The sequence below is a fragment of the Oryzias melastigma genome, linkage group LG4 (assembly GCF_002922805.2).
Source record: "Oryzias melastigma strain HK-1 linkage group LG4, ASM292280v2, whole genome shotgun sequence".
Taxonomy (NCBI): Eukaryota; Metazoa; Chordata; class Actinopteri; order Beloniformes; family Adrianichthyidae; genus Oryzias; species Oryzias melastigma.
Genome location: NC_050515.1, coordinates 10,757,773 through 10,772,266, shown reverse-complemented (window position 1 = coordinate 10,772,266; position 14,494 = coordinate 10,757,773). Strand labels below are relative to the sequence as shown.

The 14,494-nt window shown below is 39.1% G+C and overlaps 1 protein-coding gene across 1 annotated transcript in view; it reads left to right on the top strand.

Moving 5' to 3' along the window:
• The window catches only part of nr5a2 (nuclear receptor subfamily 5, group A, member 2), a 73,068-nt gene that overhangs the window by 33,777 nt on the left and 24,797 nt on the right, over positions 1-14,494 (top strand). The window contains exons 5-6 of the mRNA XM_024279253.2: positions 7,433-7,552; positions 13,740-13,887. Coding sequence (XP_024135021.1) covers positions 7,433-7,552; positions 13,740-13,887 — 268 coding nt within the window. The remainder of the gene's footprint in view (positions 1-7,432; positions 7,553-13,739; positions 13,888-14,494) is intronic.

Here is a 14,494-nt window from a genome sequence, read left to right as displayed (position 1 = left end):
TTTGGATTTTATACTCAGGGAATCAGTGACAGAACATTTAAAAATGTTTATTTTTTTGCATTTTTTTTATGTAGACCAGGGGCCCCCAAACTACGGCCCACCTCTACATTTGAGCCCCAAAACTCAGTGACACATGATTTTTTATTCTTGGTCAATTTGGCCAATCAAGACACTTTTTATTCTACCCTTCAGTAGTCTGAACTGAGATGAGAGAGCATAGACTATTTATTGGTTTATTTTTTGAAATGTTTCAGTATTTTTTTTCTGTGAAGATTATAGAAATGATTTAAAATTTGCATATCTGCAGCTTTTTGGAAAACCATAAATGTTTGCGTTTCAACACACTGTGATTGTTACACTTTTTCTGTTAGCCAACAAACTGACCTCGGCCTCCTATCAGAGAAGAAAACTGTTATGTGGCCCTCACAAGAAAAAGTTTGGGGACCCCTGATGTAGACACATATAGGAATATTTATGTTGCCCTTGAAAAATAATTCATTTAAATTCCACTCAAAGGTTTTCTACAAAATACCATTCAAAGTACTTTGTTTAAACTTTAAAGAAAACTATGATGAACATTTTGCTTAATTATTTTCTTAACAAATTAAGAATTATACATAACTTTTGCATATCCAAGACCTGTTTTGTAAAGATTTCTGAGTCTGTATTTGCAGAATCTTAAGTGCAACTGGAGCCATAATGACAGTAAAAATTAACCCATCGTTTGTGGGCTCAGTTGGAGATAATCCCCTAAGCATTCTTCATTACCTGATCTGCCGGATCAGTCTTGCACGCCACCAACAAACAGCTGCTGGTGGCATGCAGTGCTCACAATCCACATTCAAAATGTGCTTAAATATTAGCTGCTAATTGAATAAAGCAAGACGTAAGGAGAGATAAACGTAACAAAACAAATGTTTGGTTATCCAATAAAAAGGAGATCTTCTCCTCCTGTTTACTGTATATTTTGAGTTTGGTTAACTGACTGATTTACAATAAAAAATGTTTATTAAATTGCCAGAAAATAAAAGTTCAGTAAGACAAACAACAGGTGGATCTGTGGTAAACAGCTGACTCTCGTCGCTTTATCCTCCGTCTACTTTTGCGGCCTGATAACGCGCTTGCTTCGTACATCATCGTCCGTATTATCATTCCTCCCTCGAACATGCAGCCCCCTCTCACTGCAGCACTGCCACCTGTCACCTGTTCGTTTTCCCAGCATTCTTATCACCCAGCCACAGGACCGAGGCGCAAATGGAGTATGTGCCATGATAAGTGAGAGCTGATTTTGTTACAATAAGGAAGGGAAAATACTGCTTTTCCCAGCTTCTGCAAAGTTGGGATAATTTCCAAACACCTACTCTAGGTCTAAAACTCACAATCTCGTAGAAATCTAACATTTAATTTTATTTAATTCTCTTTGGTTTGTTTTAAGTCATTGATGGGGCATGATCATTAAAAACTAGATACGGTCTTTGATAATTTTATAAAGAAATCTGCTGATCTCAAAAAAATAAAACAAGACTCCAAAATGGTTTAATGTTTATCCAAAGGTTTGAAGAACTGGACAAAAAAAGAGACGCTGACAGCAGGATTTTATCAGCTGGGTTGCATGTGCTTCCACAGTTAGGAGCCCTGACCACTCGAGGACATGTGATGCGTTTCTGGCTAATTTATTCAAATGACCAAAAATGATCAGAATGTTATTGTGGGTGATGATACCCCACACTGAGCCCTCGATTAAATTAATGAACTAAGCCAGAACGAGCCACAGTGCACCGACAAGCGCGGCATAATTAAGTGTTTGCAACGCTGAAAACACAACAGGCGCAGTTCTAGGTAAATTAATGCCTGTTCCCAGGTGAATACAGGGCCTGTTTGGCTCAAGGCGAACAGATGCCAAGACAGGGACCGCACCAAAGGTTGGCTGGTGGAGACGTGCACGCATTGATGTGAGCTTCAAATCTCACCTGTAGTACTCAGAGACTGCATTGATGCCCTTCCAGAAAAGACCAAGGAAAGAAAGAAGCGTTTGAGTCATCAGATAAATTCCCAATCTGTGTTTGTGTGTGTGTGTGTTCTCCTTCCTGCAAATTGAAAAAAATAAATAAAAATTCCTTCCATTCATTAAGAATCCACAGAAGGAGATTCAATTAATCTGTTCATTAGGCTACATCAAAAATGGAGCTACTTATTAAAATCAGATCCAGCTGTGTACTCTCGTTAAAGCTTAACAATGCTTGTGGCACTAGACCAAAATCCGGCCCAAGAAGGGGGAGGTGTGAAGAGTCGGGGGGTCTAGTACATTGACTCCACATACTATGATAATTGCTGTACTCTTAGTAGGGGGCTATGAATAAACATTACTTTTGTTAGCCTGCATTAGAATGCTCTATTTCCAATTAATTGACGTTTGCTTAAATAAGAAGGGAACACATGCTCTTAATCTCCATGTTTTATTTTCTCAGTATACCTCAAGTCTTTTCTCATTCCCTGCCTGGAACTTCCATTCCCTCTCAACACAGCTCTCCTTCGTTTTCTACCTCTCTCTGGGAAATCCCATTAATCTCAGCCAGTGGTTTTGAACAAAAGCTATGGGCTAAGCGATTGATCCGGGCATTGATCCCACTCGCCTGAACGATCATAAAGGTGGTAAATTGGTTTCTTGGAGCATATGTATTTTTCATTGCTGGCTGCTGCAAGTAGAATTTCCTGCTTAGAATTTCTCCCAGCTTTTTTTTTTTTTTTTAAATCTAAAGATGGTATTTAAATAATAAATAGATCATACCTTGAAAAGTAGGCTTAAATGTGGATTTTGAAACTCGTTTGAGCATTTTCTAGAGACTTGTCCCTGCTCGGACTTGCGTCTAAGTATCTAAAACCTTGTAACAGGCTTGGTTTATCCAAGGACAGGTCTCCTGCAACAAAAAGTTGGAAATTATTTCTTTAATTTATGGTATTGCTGATCGGAGATAAATGTGTTTAAAGTCCCCCTCCGATGAAAATCCTGTTTTTTGAGTTTTTAACATGTACATGTGGCATTTTTCTTATAAAAGAGAACACATGTAATAAGAAATCATTTTGTTTTTGCATTTCCGAGTATTTCTCCTTTTAAATCTCTGTCAGCGAAACTGTCACAGACTCTGTTTGAATGAATGAGCTTTCTTTACGTCACAACAGCTCTGCTCCACATTCACTAAACCCCTCCCAAAGACTGCTCCGAGAAACCAATGCATTGAATGTTTTGGTCACAGCAACGTCAAAAAACATTGGAGAATTAGCTAAAATGGTCTTTGGTGAACTGGAAGGAGAAAGAATCAGGATTTTAGAGGAAGTTTGGTCCATGAAGATCTTCACTTCCTCGTCTGAGCTGACATCCAAGTCAAAATGATACGGCTGCACATTTCCGATATTGCTTGACATTTATGCTAGCGAGACACAGAGCTATCATGATCAGTTTGGGAGGTATCAGGGGCGGGGCTACTCAGTTCAGCTCAAAAAGCCACGCCCCTCAGAGGAGATTTTGGAAACTAAGGCCTCAGATCAACATGAATTTTTTTTTTTTTTAAAGAAATTTAGGTTATGGGATTTTGGTTAAAAATGTCATAATCATAATTAAAACACTACTGGGAATGTTTTTTAAAAAAAAAAAAAAAAAAATGTCATAGGGAGACTTTAAACCAAGTCATGGCTTACTCCACTGATAATGTTGCTCACTGATACTTGATTGGAAAATAGATAACAAATATTAAATTATGAAAATGACTTTACTTATGTCTTTGTGCACTTATTCATTATTTTTCTTCCTGAGTCAACATCAGAAATAGTTTTTTTCTATTTTTTTCCCAACTTTGTATTTAATATTTGCACAAATTCCAAAGTTTATAGGTCCCAGTATCTTCTTTGCCATTCTATGCTACGGAGACAATTTTTTTTTTTTTTTTGCTGCAAATTACCAGTCTCTGTTTCTTCACACAAAGATGATAATCAGCCTTTTTTGAACCCACAAGACAAAGCAGTCATCAATTCCACGTCAGAGACCCCATGCTATCATAGTGAGCAGGCAGCACATCTTGTAAGATCAGGCGCCTCGGCTGCAGCTTGTTTGACAGAGCAAAGGAAGAGCTTGTCAGGAAAACGGCTCGTGTCACTGGTGCTTAAAAGGTCAGTGCGCTGAACCCCAACCCCTAGTCCGCCCTTACTCCCGTCTGTCTGTCACCGGTCCCCGTCTTCCGAGCGGGTGTCCCCTGCCCTCGTCTGGTTCGCCATCATCCGTCATTGTCCCCTCTGAGCTGCCCCCCTTTGATGGTCCGGGCCTCTTGTCAGAGAGGAGCTTCCAGGCGGGCAGAGTCAGGACAGGCCTTTGATGAGAACCCCGACACTTGCCAGCACCAGTGACAAGCGGTGGTGCTTTGAAGACCTTGGGCTCTACATATACTCACACATGCACACGTGTTTCCAGCATCCGAAGATGAAGGCGCAAAGAGAAGTGGATGAGGGCAGTGGATAGAAATCACCCTCCTTTGACGGCTATCCGTGCTGTCTGATGGCTCTAATGAAGGCATTTGAATTTTTCTCTACTTTTGTGTTTGAGACACACAAAATAGATGTGTAGGGAGGGGAGTGACAAAAAGAGTCCATGATGCTGTCAGGAAAGGTCAAAGCAACTTTGTTCTGCTTTCTTTCTTTTTTAACTAATAAAAAAAGGAATTGCTTTGGTGTATTTTGCAATATATTGCTTTAAAGCGATCCTAATACTTATTATTTGTGCTTTATGATTCTTGTTATAAGAAAAACATGACTTTAAGGTTTTTGTGAACAACCTTCCCTATCCCATAAACCCCCTTTCTTTGATTGTGCTTCAACTTTTAGGAAGAATAGGAAACTAGGAAATAAAAATATTTTAATCCTGTTTTAATTGAAGAAACAGCCTTTTTAAAGGGTAACACAACAGGACATTTGGAGGCGGACTCCCCTCTCAGCTCTGGTTTGAAAAAAGCAAAAGACAAAAACAGTGCAGGCTGAGCGGGGAGGTGTGATTTGGATCATTAATTGACAATGACAGTGAGGTTAGCTTGAGGTACCGTAACATCTTCAATATGTAGAGTGGTACCAAGCAAAGTGATGCCGGTTTCACCACAGAACTTTCTGCGTAGGTTGAGGATTTTTCTCCTCCACCTTGTCCCAAGGCAGGCGCTCATGGACCAGACTGAAGGGGACCAGTGTCTGAGTGAGAAAATGACGCTAGCTAATAAAGGCTAACGTATTACACAAACAATCCAGAGTGAAACGTTGTTTGCAAATCCATCACCAGGACGGAGTTTGGTGGATTCAATGCCAATTGCTCTAAACCCCTGTTGCCTAATTTCCAAATCCACTGGAATGTTGTACAGGCCAGTAGCCCGACAGCAATACAAGCCGCGCTAAAGCTAACATGCTAACAACAGAATCAAAGAGAGGCGGGGCTTTTACACTGGAGCTGCAGAGCATGATGACGTGGAACTTCTGGGACTTGCACCAGTTGACCAATCACAAAATTCAACTGTAATACCTCGTTTCAACCTGTAGGGAGCAGCACACAGACGTTTTTTTAATGTAACTTCAGGAATTAGACAAGTTTATTACGATTTGTCAAAATTGCAATTTTAAAGCCCGATTTAAAGAGGTCAATAGCCAAAAAAATGTTTATTTAGTGTTTGATTACCCTTTAAAGTAGGGGTTTGCAAACTTTTTGACTTGGGGCCCAAAAAGGGCTTTAAAATTGAAAAACTGCAAACACCTGAAATACAGAGAAGCTAAAATAAATAATTAGGATTATCAATATAACTTGTTCTATCTTGATGGGCCAGAATAAATAGTTTAAACTTTAAAGGGTCACATATGGCCCCCTGGCTGTAGTTTGCCCACACCTGCTTTAAAGGGTTTTTGAAATGAACCGATTGATTGAAAAGAAAACTAAATGCATTAAATTGGATGCGTTACATGATCTGTTCCCATACATTTCACAACTGTACCCAGAACTCTTTGTAACTTCTAAAGTTGTTCACACCTTCCATCACAGTGCTTTCTGCTGTTATGTCTGCCTGGAAAGTCAATAGATATGCTTTGAATTCAGCCCTAAATCAGTAGTCAAAACATCTCTAAACAACAACTTGATTTGAGTCCTTGCCACCCTCAAAGCAATGCTAGAGTATGTGATAAATTGCTTGACATTTTTAGAATAGTTACAGTTGTTGACATCACATGAGTACCTAAGGTCATCTGGATTCAACAAATGAGTTCTTGAACAATCTCCAGACGGCACAAAAAGGCATTCCTTTCAGGTGTCTTTAAGCTGCACCTGCCTGTGTCGCAAAATTGTACCATCGATCCACATTCCTCACCTTGAAAGTGGTTGACATTGGCGACGATCAACACCGTCAGTTCCCACAGGCCTAAAAAGTCATTCACACACCAGCGTGCCCACATTGGTCCCAATTATGCTACAAAGAGCACAATGTTTGTCCACCATTGGAGGGGGGGTCACAGGGGGGGAGAGACGTGCACGCATTTTTCCTCATTCCTCTCTTTTCAATGTGGCCCTTTTTGACTGTCTGACTGTTCTAGATAATGATTAACACCAATGGGCATGGGAAGAGACGAGCTGTTACAATAGAGGAGGTTGTTTTGTTTTGCAAATTTACCGTTTCACCTGTGTCAGCTTCCCAAGTTCATCTGGCAGATCCCTGGGAGCCAGCGGCTGGCATTCTAAGGGAGAAAAAAAGCGACTCTACTTAATCATTATCATCTGTGGAATCACTCAGAAACTCCTGGCAATGGGCAAATAGACTTGGAAACATTGTTAAATCAAACACGTAGCGAACGTACTTAACTGGGTGTGGAAAGGTTCACATGAGAATGCTTGTGAGTGAGTGCTGGGGACTTTAGAGCTTTGTGAAAGATTTCAAAAAAACGCGCAGCCAATCAATAGCGATTGACCTGCGAGCAAGTTTGCCCCGTAACGCAGCTGCCTGTGATATTTACAAGCTGCTAAGACTGACATACTGTCTGTGGTTTGAGGAGTTTTTAGGCCAAACATATATTTTTTCCTGATGTAAGCCTTACTTTCCAGGAGACACAATCCTGTTTGAGCTGAATTCCAAATCTATTATCCATCTTTTTCAGAGAGTTTCCAAAAAGTGTGAACAGCTTTGTGAGTAAACTATTCAAACTTATACGAGTTATTCTGTCACGTATTTCCGCATTATCTTCAAAGCTTGTCTCTCAATAAAAAAGGGCACTGACAGTTATACAATCTGCAGTGATGACAGGTTTGGTTATTCTGTGGATACTGCACCAACAAGAGTGTTGTAACAGCTGTATAGAAGAGGAAAAACAAACAGATGAGCTGATGAGTTTCCCTTTTTTTTTCTTGTCTATGTGTTTCTACCAGGTGGACGACCAGATGAAGCTGCTGCAGAACTGTTGGAGCGAGCTCCTCATTCTTGACCACGTTTTCCGGCAGGTGGTGCATGCAAAGGAGGGCTCCATACTGCTAGTGACAGGCCAGCAGGTGAGTCCGCGACAGCCCACCAGGGAAACATCTATTTTTACTTTTAAATCCCACCAATCACTCACTCTTTTCTACTTCAAAGTCTGACTGTTGTCACTACCAAGCAGGAGACACACAAGAATATATTGCATATGCACATGCTAGCAGTAAATAAAAAAACACTAATGAACACGGTGTGCATTGTAAGTGGATAGAAGGATAATAAATGTGGTTAATACTGGTGTCTTTGAGGAAGTTGATGGGATCCAATGCCCGAGGCCTCAGTGTTTCGCAATGCTGGGTGCTCGTTTGTTTGGTTTTAGGCGCACAAACCCAAAACGCTCAATTCCTAAGCATTCATATTGTCGAAACGGCAACATTTAGAAGTAACCACTTTAAAACACCGCATTCTGACTATGCGTCTGACCCATCACATGGCTGATAGCAAGATGAGAAGTCATAAATTATAGATCGTCTTTCTCTCCATAACACTACATTTTAACAAAATGTTTTGCAATAAAAGATGCAGGCATAAATATTGGAGGAAGTGAAGTGCATGTCCTGTGAGTCTTTTTTCATTCCGTAGTTCTGAAAGAAGACAAGGTCAGGGAGGTTTACCAAATAGGTGGGGAGTTATTGTCTACGATAAGCAGGCAGACATACTTCTAAGAGAAAGAATGTGTCTATAAGTTGTACTTTAAGAGCCTAATTAATTTGATTTAGCATTTAAGAGAGAAAAAATACTGGAGAAAAGAGTGATGTGGAGGGAAAAAAGACATTAGGAGAAAATAGTACAATGTTAAAAATGAAAAGATGGAAAATGGATGAGTTGAGGAGGTATAAAGAAGAGATGATGAGTCGAAGCGGATGAGACAGCTTGAAAAAGAGGAGAAACAAGAGGAGGAGGGGGCTTATAGTCAGGGGAGGTGGAGGTCAGCAGTTTCGTTTGCATACTTTGGTTAATGAACAGCTGGTGTGGAAGAGTGTGTGTCTGTGTGTGAGTGTGTGTGTGTGTGAGGCTCTGAACAGTTCATTATCTCCTATTATTCTCTGCCTGGCCAGGGGTGACAGCACAGCGATAATACTAGTGATATTTAGACCACAGCGGAGGCATCACCCAAAGCCAATATTGCACAAACACACACACACATCAAGAAGCTTTCGACGAACACACACTGACTGCACCCTGGCCATGTCGGTCTGTAATTTGCTATCTGTAAGAAGCTCCACAACACACTCAGGCAAAATATGGCCTGAGGGTTGGACGTGGTTCGCAGACCATCTCAATCCAACCATCAATCTTCTTAAATAAAAACAACACAGGAGAAAATTGATTATAGTCCAGTCTAGCTTGTGTTTTAGAATAAACCTAAGCACTGTCTATATTAAAACTGGACAAAAACAGCATCTATCATCAACAAAAATTGTAATTTCCTACAGTCAAACTCTGAGAGAGTAATACATGCTTGCATTCTTTTTAGTTAAAATATATGGTCTTGTATGTACTAATAAAGAAATATAAAAAAGCGAAGGTTTTTTTTTTAAATTTTGCACCACAATTGAGTTCCAACATGGTCAGAAGTAGTCTTGACTGTCCTTTTTTAAATATTTAAGATTAAAATGAATCACTTGGAGTCAAAGATGAAATTCATTGCACCTTTTACGAGATGACATAAAGCTTAACATGGTTTAACTATATTATTTTAAAATGACTGAATCTAATAATAAAATTAATAAATTGTAGGTTAAAAGGTCCCTGCCACAAGCAGTCATTTATGCTAAAAAAAAATATAATTTAAAGCCTCACTCTAACTATATTTTTGTCTATAGTATACAGTAAATGTTCCTATTAGTCTTTTATTTGTGATTTTTCAGTTTTCAGTCAAAATCAAAAACCTGTGTTGTTTTTTAATACATATTTTCTGCAGAGCAAGAGTTCATTGAGTTGTGGGCGGGACTGTTAGCGTAGAAGCTAGCTCCGCAAATTTCTCATCAGCCCTTTGGATATTTCCAAACTACTCCATAAAAAACTATATTTTGAGGGACTATCTAGTCTTCTGGAAATTTAAAGCAATTCGGACACCATGCTCACTACTTTTTCTTTTTTTTAAACGACAAATATGATGTCACCAATTTCAAAAAGTGAAAAACAACAACTATTCATGAATCTAAAAAAGCAATGCACTATGATCACTATTCCCAACTAGTGAGCAGCAATGCACACTGTTTTTTTTGCAGAGAATTCTGGGAAATTTCCAGGGCACTGCATTTTGGATTTTCAGATTCAGACAGCTCTACAAACTGCCAAATGCACAATATACTGTAATTTACAGTGAGTAGTGAAAAAATTCAGACATAGCCTTTGTTTTTACTCTCTCCCATAAGCTTATAGCATCTCAGAAGGCTAAGCTAACATCAGAGTATTAGCTTTGCTTTGATCCAGTTGGAATCTCAGACGAGGAAAACAAAGACGTTAATGGATATATTTGTCTTTAAATGGATGCTTTAGAATTGTAACTGAGGAGGGTGACTTTGGCTTGCCCATGGCCTATGGCGAGCTTTTTCAAACCGCAGGTTTTCTTCTCCTGATTCATCATAGTTAAATTAAAGAAGTACTCAGAAACACTACATTTTAAATTATTTTATATATGTCCTCCATCATGAAAAAATACAAAAAGAACACGTTAAAAAACACAATTTTCATTGGAATGGGTCAATAAATGGCCCACAAAACTTAAAATTTCATAATATACATAATATTTTGTGTCACAAAGTCAACATTGGGACAAGATCTAAGTCATGCGATTAAATATTTCTTTGAAACTTAATACTAAACTCCTGTAATCTTTAAAAGGTGCAATGAGTGAAAACAGGTTGCTAACCAATAGTTCTCTTTGACTTAAAAAAAAAACTGTATTCTTGTTAGTCATTCAGACATTTGTGAAGAATCCTTTGAGGCTTCAAATGAACAGTTACAAGTTGTCATTGGACTTTTGCTTTGATCTGTTTTTGGCCTTACATTACTCCTTCCTTGCTTGTTAATTCCTTTTTTTATTTTTATTTTTTTTTTTTTACGTCTCTCTCCCGCTGCATTTTGTCCTGTCACAAACATCAGACAGAAATGGCCATGAATGCTTGTTCTTTATCCTGTTATGGGATCAAACGGACAGTATAACTTGTACAAATGTGGGCAAACATCAAATGACAAAGATTGCACCAATCTTTTGAATAATTAAGCAAGGCCTTGCAGCTCAGCTGTCAGTTTCATTAGAAATCCTGTACTTGAGTAGCCCAACTATCTAGTCTGCACTACATGAAATTCAAATGAAGGAGAGGAACAAAAAAACCTGATGTTCCTTTTTGAGGAATTCTCTTCTGTCTTTAAATTAGACGTAGATTCTGTTCAAGAGCCCTCCAAGCATCCAACTAAACTCACCTTGTTTTTAATGGCTAGCTGTAATCGTTCATCATATTCATGGCAGGTTAAAATTTTGAAGGTTTATTCATATAATTGGCCTCCATGTCTCTCCGGGTGGGACAATAAAGCCATATTGATTGATTGATTGATACACATCAGAGTTAGAGTTAGTGCTATGTCTGCTGTAGTGATATTATAGCCTTTTTTTCCCCCTTTGCTTTTTACTTAAGGCGGGGAGGTAATAACCCAAGGCATCACCATCAACAGTCCAATCCTTCAATGAACTTATTTCATGCACAGTTGATTTTATGTAAATTGATTGACACCTTGAAAAGGGGGAAGGCAATGCCATAACTCTTGCCATCTCTTTGGTGGTAAGAAGGAAAAGGCGAGGAACAAAGGAGTTTGGACAAAGGATAGTATGGAAAAAAGGAATGTGCCAAAAGGCAAAAAAAAAATCTGTACGTTTAAAATCTTTCTTTTTCAGTTACTTGAAAAAGATGGAATGGAAAAGAGAGTTGCAATCATCCCATTTACACAATAAAAAAAAATTTAAACCCTGGGGCTAGTTTTAATTGCAAATGTGAGCTCACAGGGACTCTCTTCCTCTCTGAGCTTGAGAAATTGCGCACGCCAACATCTACTTTCCCCTGGAAACCCTTGCCCAGTCAATTATGGTAATGAATCGTCAATAAATATAAAATTTTTATATGGTCCTGCTTACTCTTGAGTGGCAGCTAAGGACTCACCTCCCAGTCAAATGTGCTGCGGCTGCAGATTTAAAGTGCACCTAAAAAAAGCAGTATTTGTTAATGTGTGCTTTAAAGCAGTTATATACCTTAGAAAGCTGGATTTGGTAGAATAATGTGCAAGGCTAAGGGGTTTATAACATCAAGTGTTAGAGTCAAGGGGGCACAGTTGTTGTTTTTGTCTGCAGGTCCCAAGTCCGGATGAATGTAGGGTCTTTTCAGGAAGGCGGCAAACCAAATCAATCATATAAATCCCAAACAGAACTTCCAGAAGGCATCGGTCATGGCTTGGAATTACAACCACAGTCACTCCTGCTGTGGACCTACATGGTGCCAGTAATGGTTGTATTACTGTTGGTGAAAGGAGAGGAGGAACTTTTAATGTTGTGTCTTTGACAGGAAAATCTTGAGAGTTGACCAACATGATGGAAAGAACAAAGGTGGATATCCTGTGTGACCAAAGATTGAACTGAATCAAGACTTAAGGATATGGACTAAGCTCCAGTTGTTTTACAATACTGTTGATGGAAAGAGGAATGAAGTAGGAGGGATCCCGAAAAAAAGAGTTATTGAAAACGTTCTGAACGTGAAGGATGTTTCAGTTGCCTATCAAGGCATGATGAGTCTGAAGCTGGAAGTTGAAGGTGTGATGTTCACTGTTGTCAGTGGTTAAGTACCACAGGTAGAATGTGACCAATAGAGGAGAATGAGATATTCTGGAGGAAGAGGAATAAGGAGTTATTGCAGCAGGGAACAGAGGTGAACAAGGTGGAGAGACTTTAGATAGTTGAAATTAACACTCCAGAACAACAGAGAGTGTAGAAGAGAGAGGAAGAGGAGTGCGCAAGCAGGTCAGAATGGGTCAAAGATGTATATGGTGGCTTTGAGAAAGTGGCTCTGAGAAAGAGACATGAGGCAGAGTTGAAGATATTGAAGTTTCCACTGAGTGGTCCGGACCAGATCCGGACCAGTTGAGAATGGTCCTGGCAATTCAAGTGAGCATTTCCATTAAGTGTTAGACCATGAAGGCGTATGCGGGGTGCATACCAATTACGTAGCTATATGTCATGATTGTGTGACTACAGCCGTTCTCTGTATTTGCGGATTCTTGTCTCTGCAACAAGATTGCGGGAGGCAAAGAAGAATACATCCGAAAAGAGAACAAAACCTTCAGCTTGGATTTTGAGGGGGGAAAGCACTGGTCAGACTCTTGCTGTTGTTGTAGTACCTTTCCTCCAATCAATGGATTTCATCATGTGACAACAGTAGCTCCACCCTAATTGGTCGGTTCCATTTTTCTATGGACCTACAACCAATGGGCCAAAATGGTACAAACTGGTCCGATCTAATCTAAAAATATAATACCATACCACACCAGTCCGTTCCAGTTTGGCCAACTTGTTATCTGCGGCTTTGTTTTGTTTTGTTCTCAGTTGGAAAAAATGCCTCTAACAACCTAGTAGCCTAATCACTCATTATTATTATTAGAGCTATTATGATTATCTTAATTTGGTAATGGTGGTGTCACACCTGATAATTTTTATAGCAACTTAACAGCGGTGAGGCTGGCGGGAAACCAACCTGCATCTTACCCAGATGTGGCGTGCCCTTGCAAAGAAATGCTCTTTATTTCTTGATCTCTTGTTATGCCGGTATTTCTTTTCCTTTGCTTCCCCTAGTGGCGGAATTGCACATTGCGGCCATTTCTTTAAATAACTATAACTCGCCACAGAAATGGGCTAGATTCTTGCTTTTTTTTTCAACATCCTTATATTTTTTTCTCTTCATGACTTCATAACCATCTGGTGGGCTAAATGTTTGACAACCATGCTATAGAGGTTAGGTGAAGCCGGATGATTGGCTGTGGTGACCCTAGAAGGGAACAATTGCGAGGCAAACAAGTGTAGGAGCCCAGTGAACTCTAATCTTCAGAATGTTGCATCTATTAATTCATCTTGTGTTGTAGTTGTGTTTTCAATGAATATTCTACATCACTTCTCAGCAAAGTACTAACTTTCATTTCCTTGTTTCTTTTTTTAAGGTGGATTATGGGGTTATAGCTTCACAGGCAGGAGCCACCCTCAACAATCTGTTGAGTCACGCACAAGAGTTAGTTGCAAAACTCCGTTCCCTGCAGCTGGACCAACGGGAGTTTGTTTGCCTCAAGTTTCTGGTCCTCTTCAGCTTGGGTGAGTTTCATGATGTCTGGAGGGCTGGTGCTCTATGTGCTAATAAAAGAAGCTAATTACTTAAAAAATGTATGAATTTAAATAGAATTTAAGGTGTTGCGCATGTTAAAATTGATGATTGATGATTTGATTTCCATCATAGAGGGAAAATGCTTCTGTGTTAACCTCCAAAAATTGATATTTTGATAAGCTAAAATGAGAAAATGTTTTTTTTTAAATTAACTCTCAAAATTTTCAACTATCTTTTTATTTTATAGTATAATGAGACTTTCATCTGCAATACTAAAAAAATTGGAGGTTTTCAAACTTTTGACTGAAAAAGTAAGAAAAGAGAGTGATACAACTTTGAATGCACATGCATATTTACCTAAAGTTAGAAGCTTCAATATGTTTAAACTTGCTGCTGCCACATATCAAAGAAGAAAATGGATAGGATTCACTATCAATCTTTTTATTTTTTCCCACCAACGAGACGTATACGGTCTTTAAATATTAGCAGTCTCTTAAGAATAGATCTCTCTAAGACAGTATCAAATAACTGCACTTGATCATTTATACAGCCTCCACCTTTTGTTTTGTACGTTTGAAGGTGTTGGTCAATATGAAT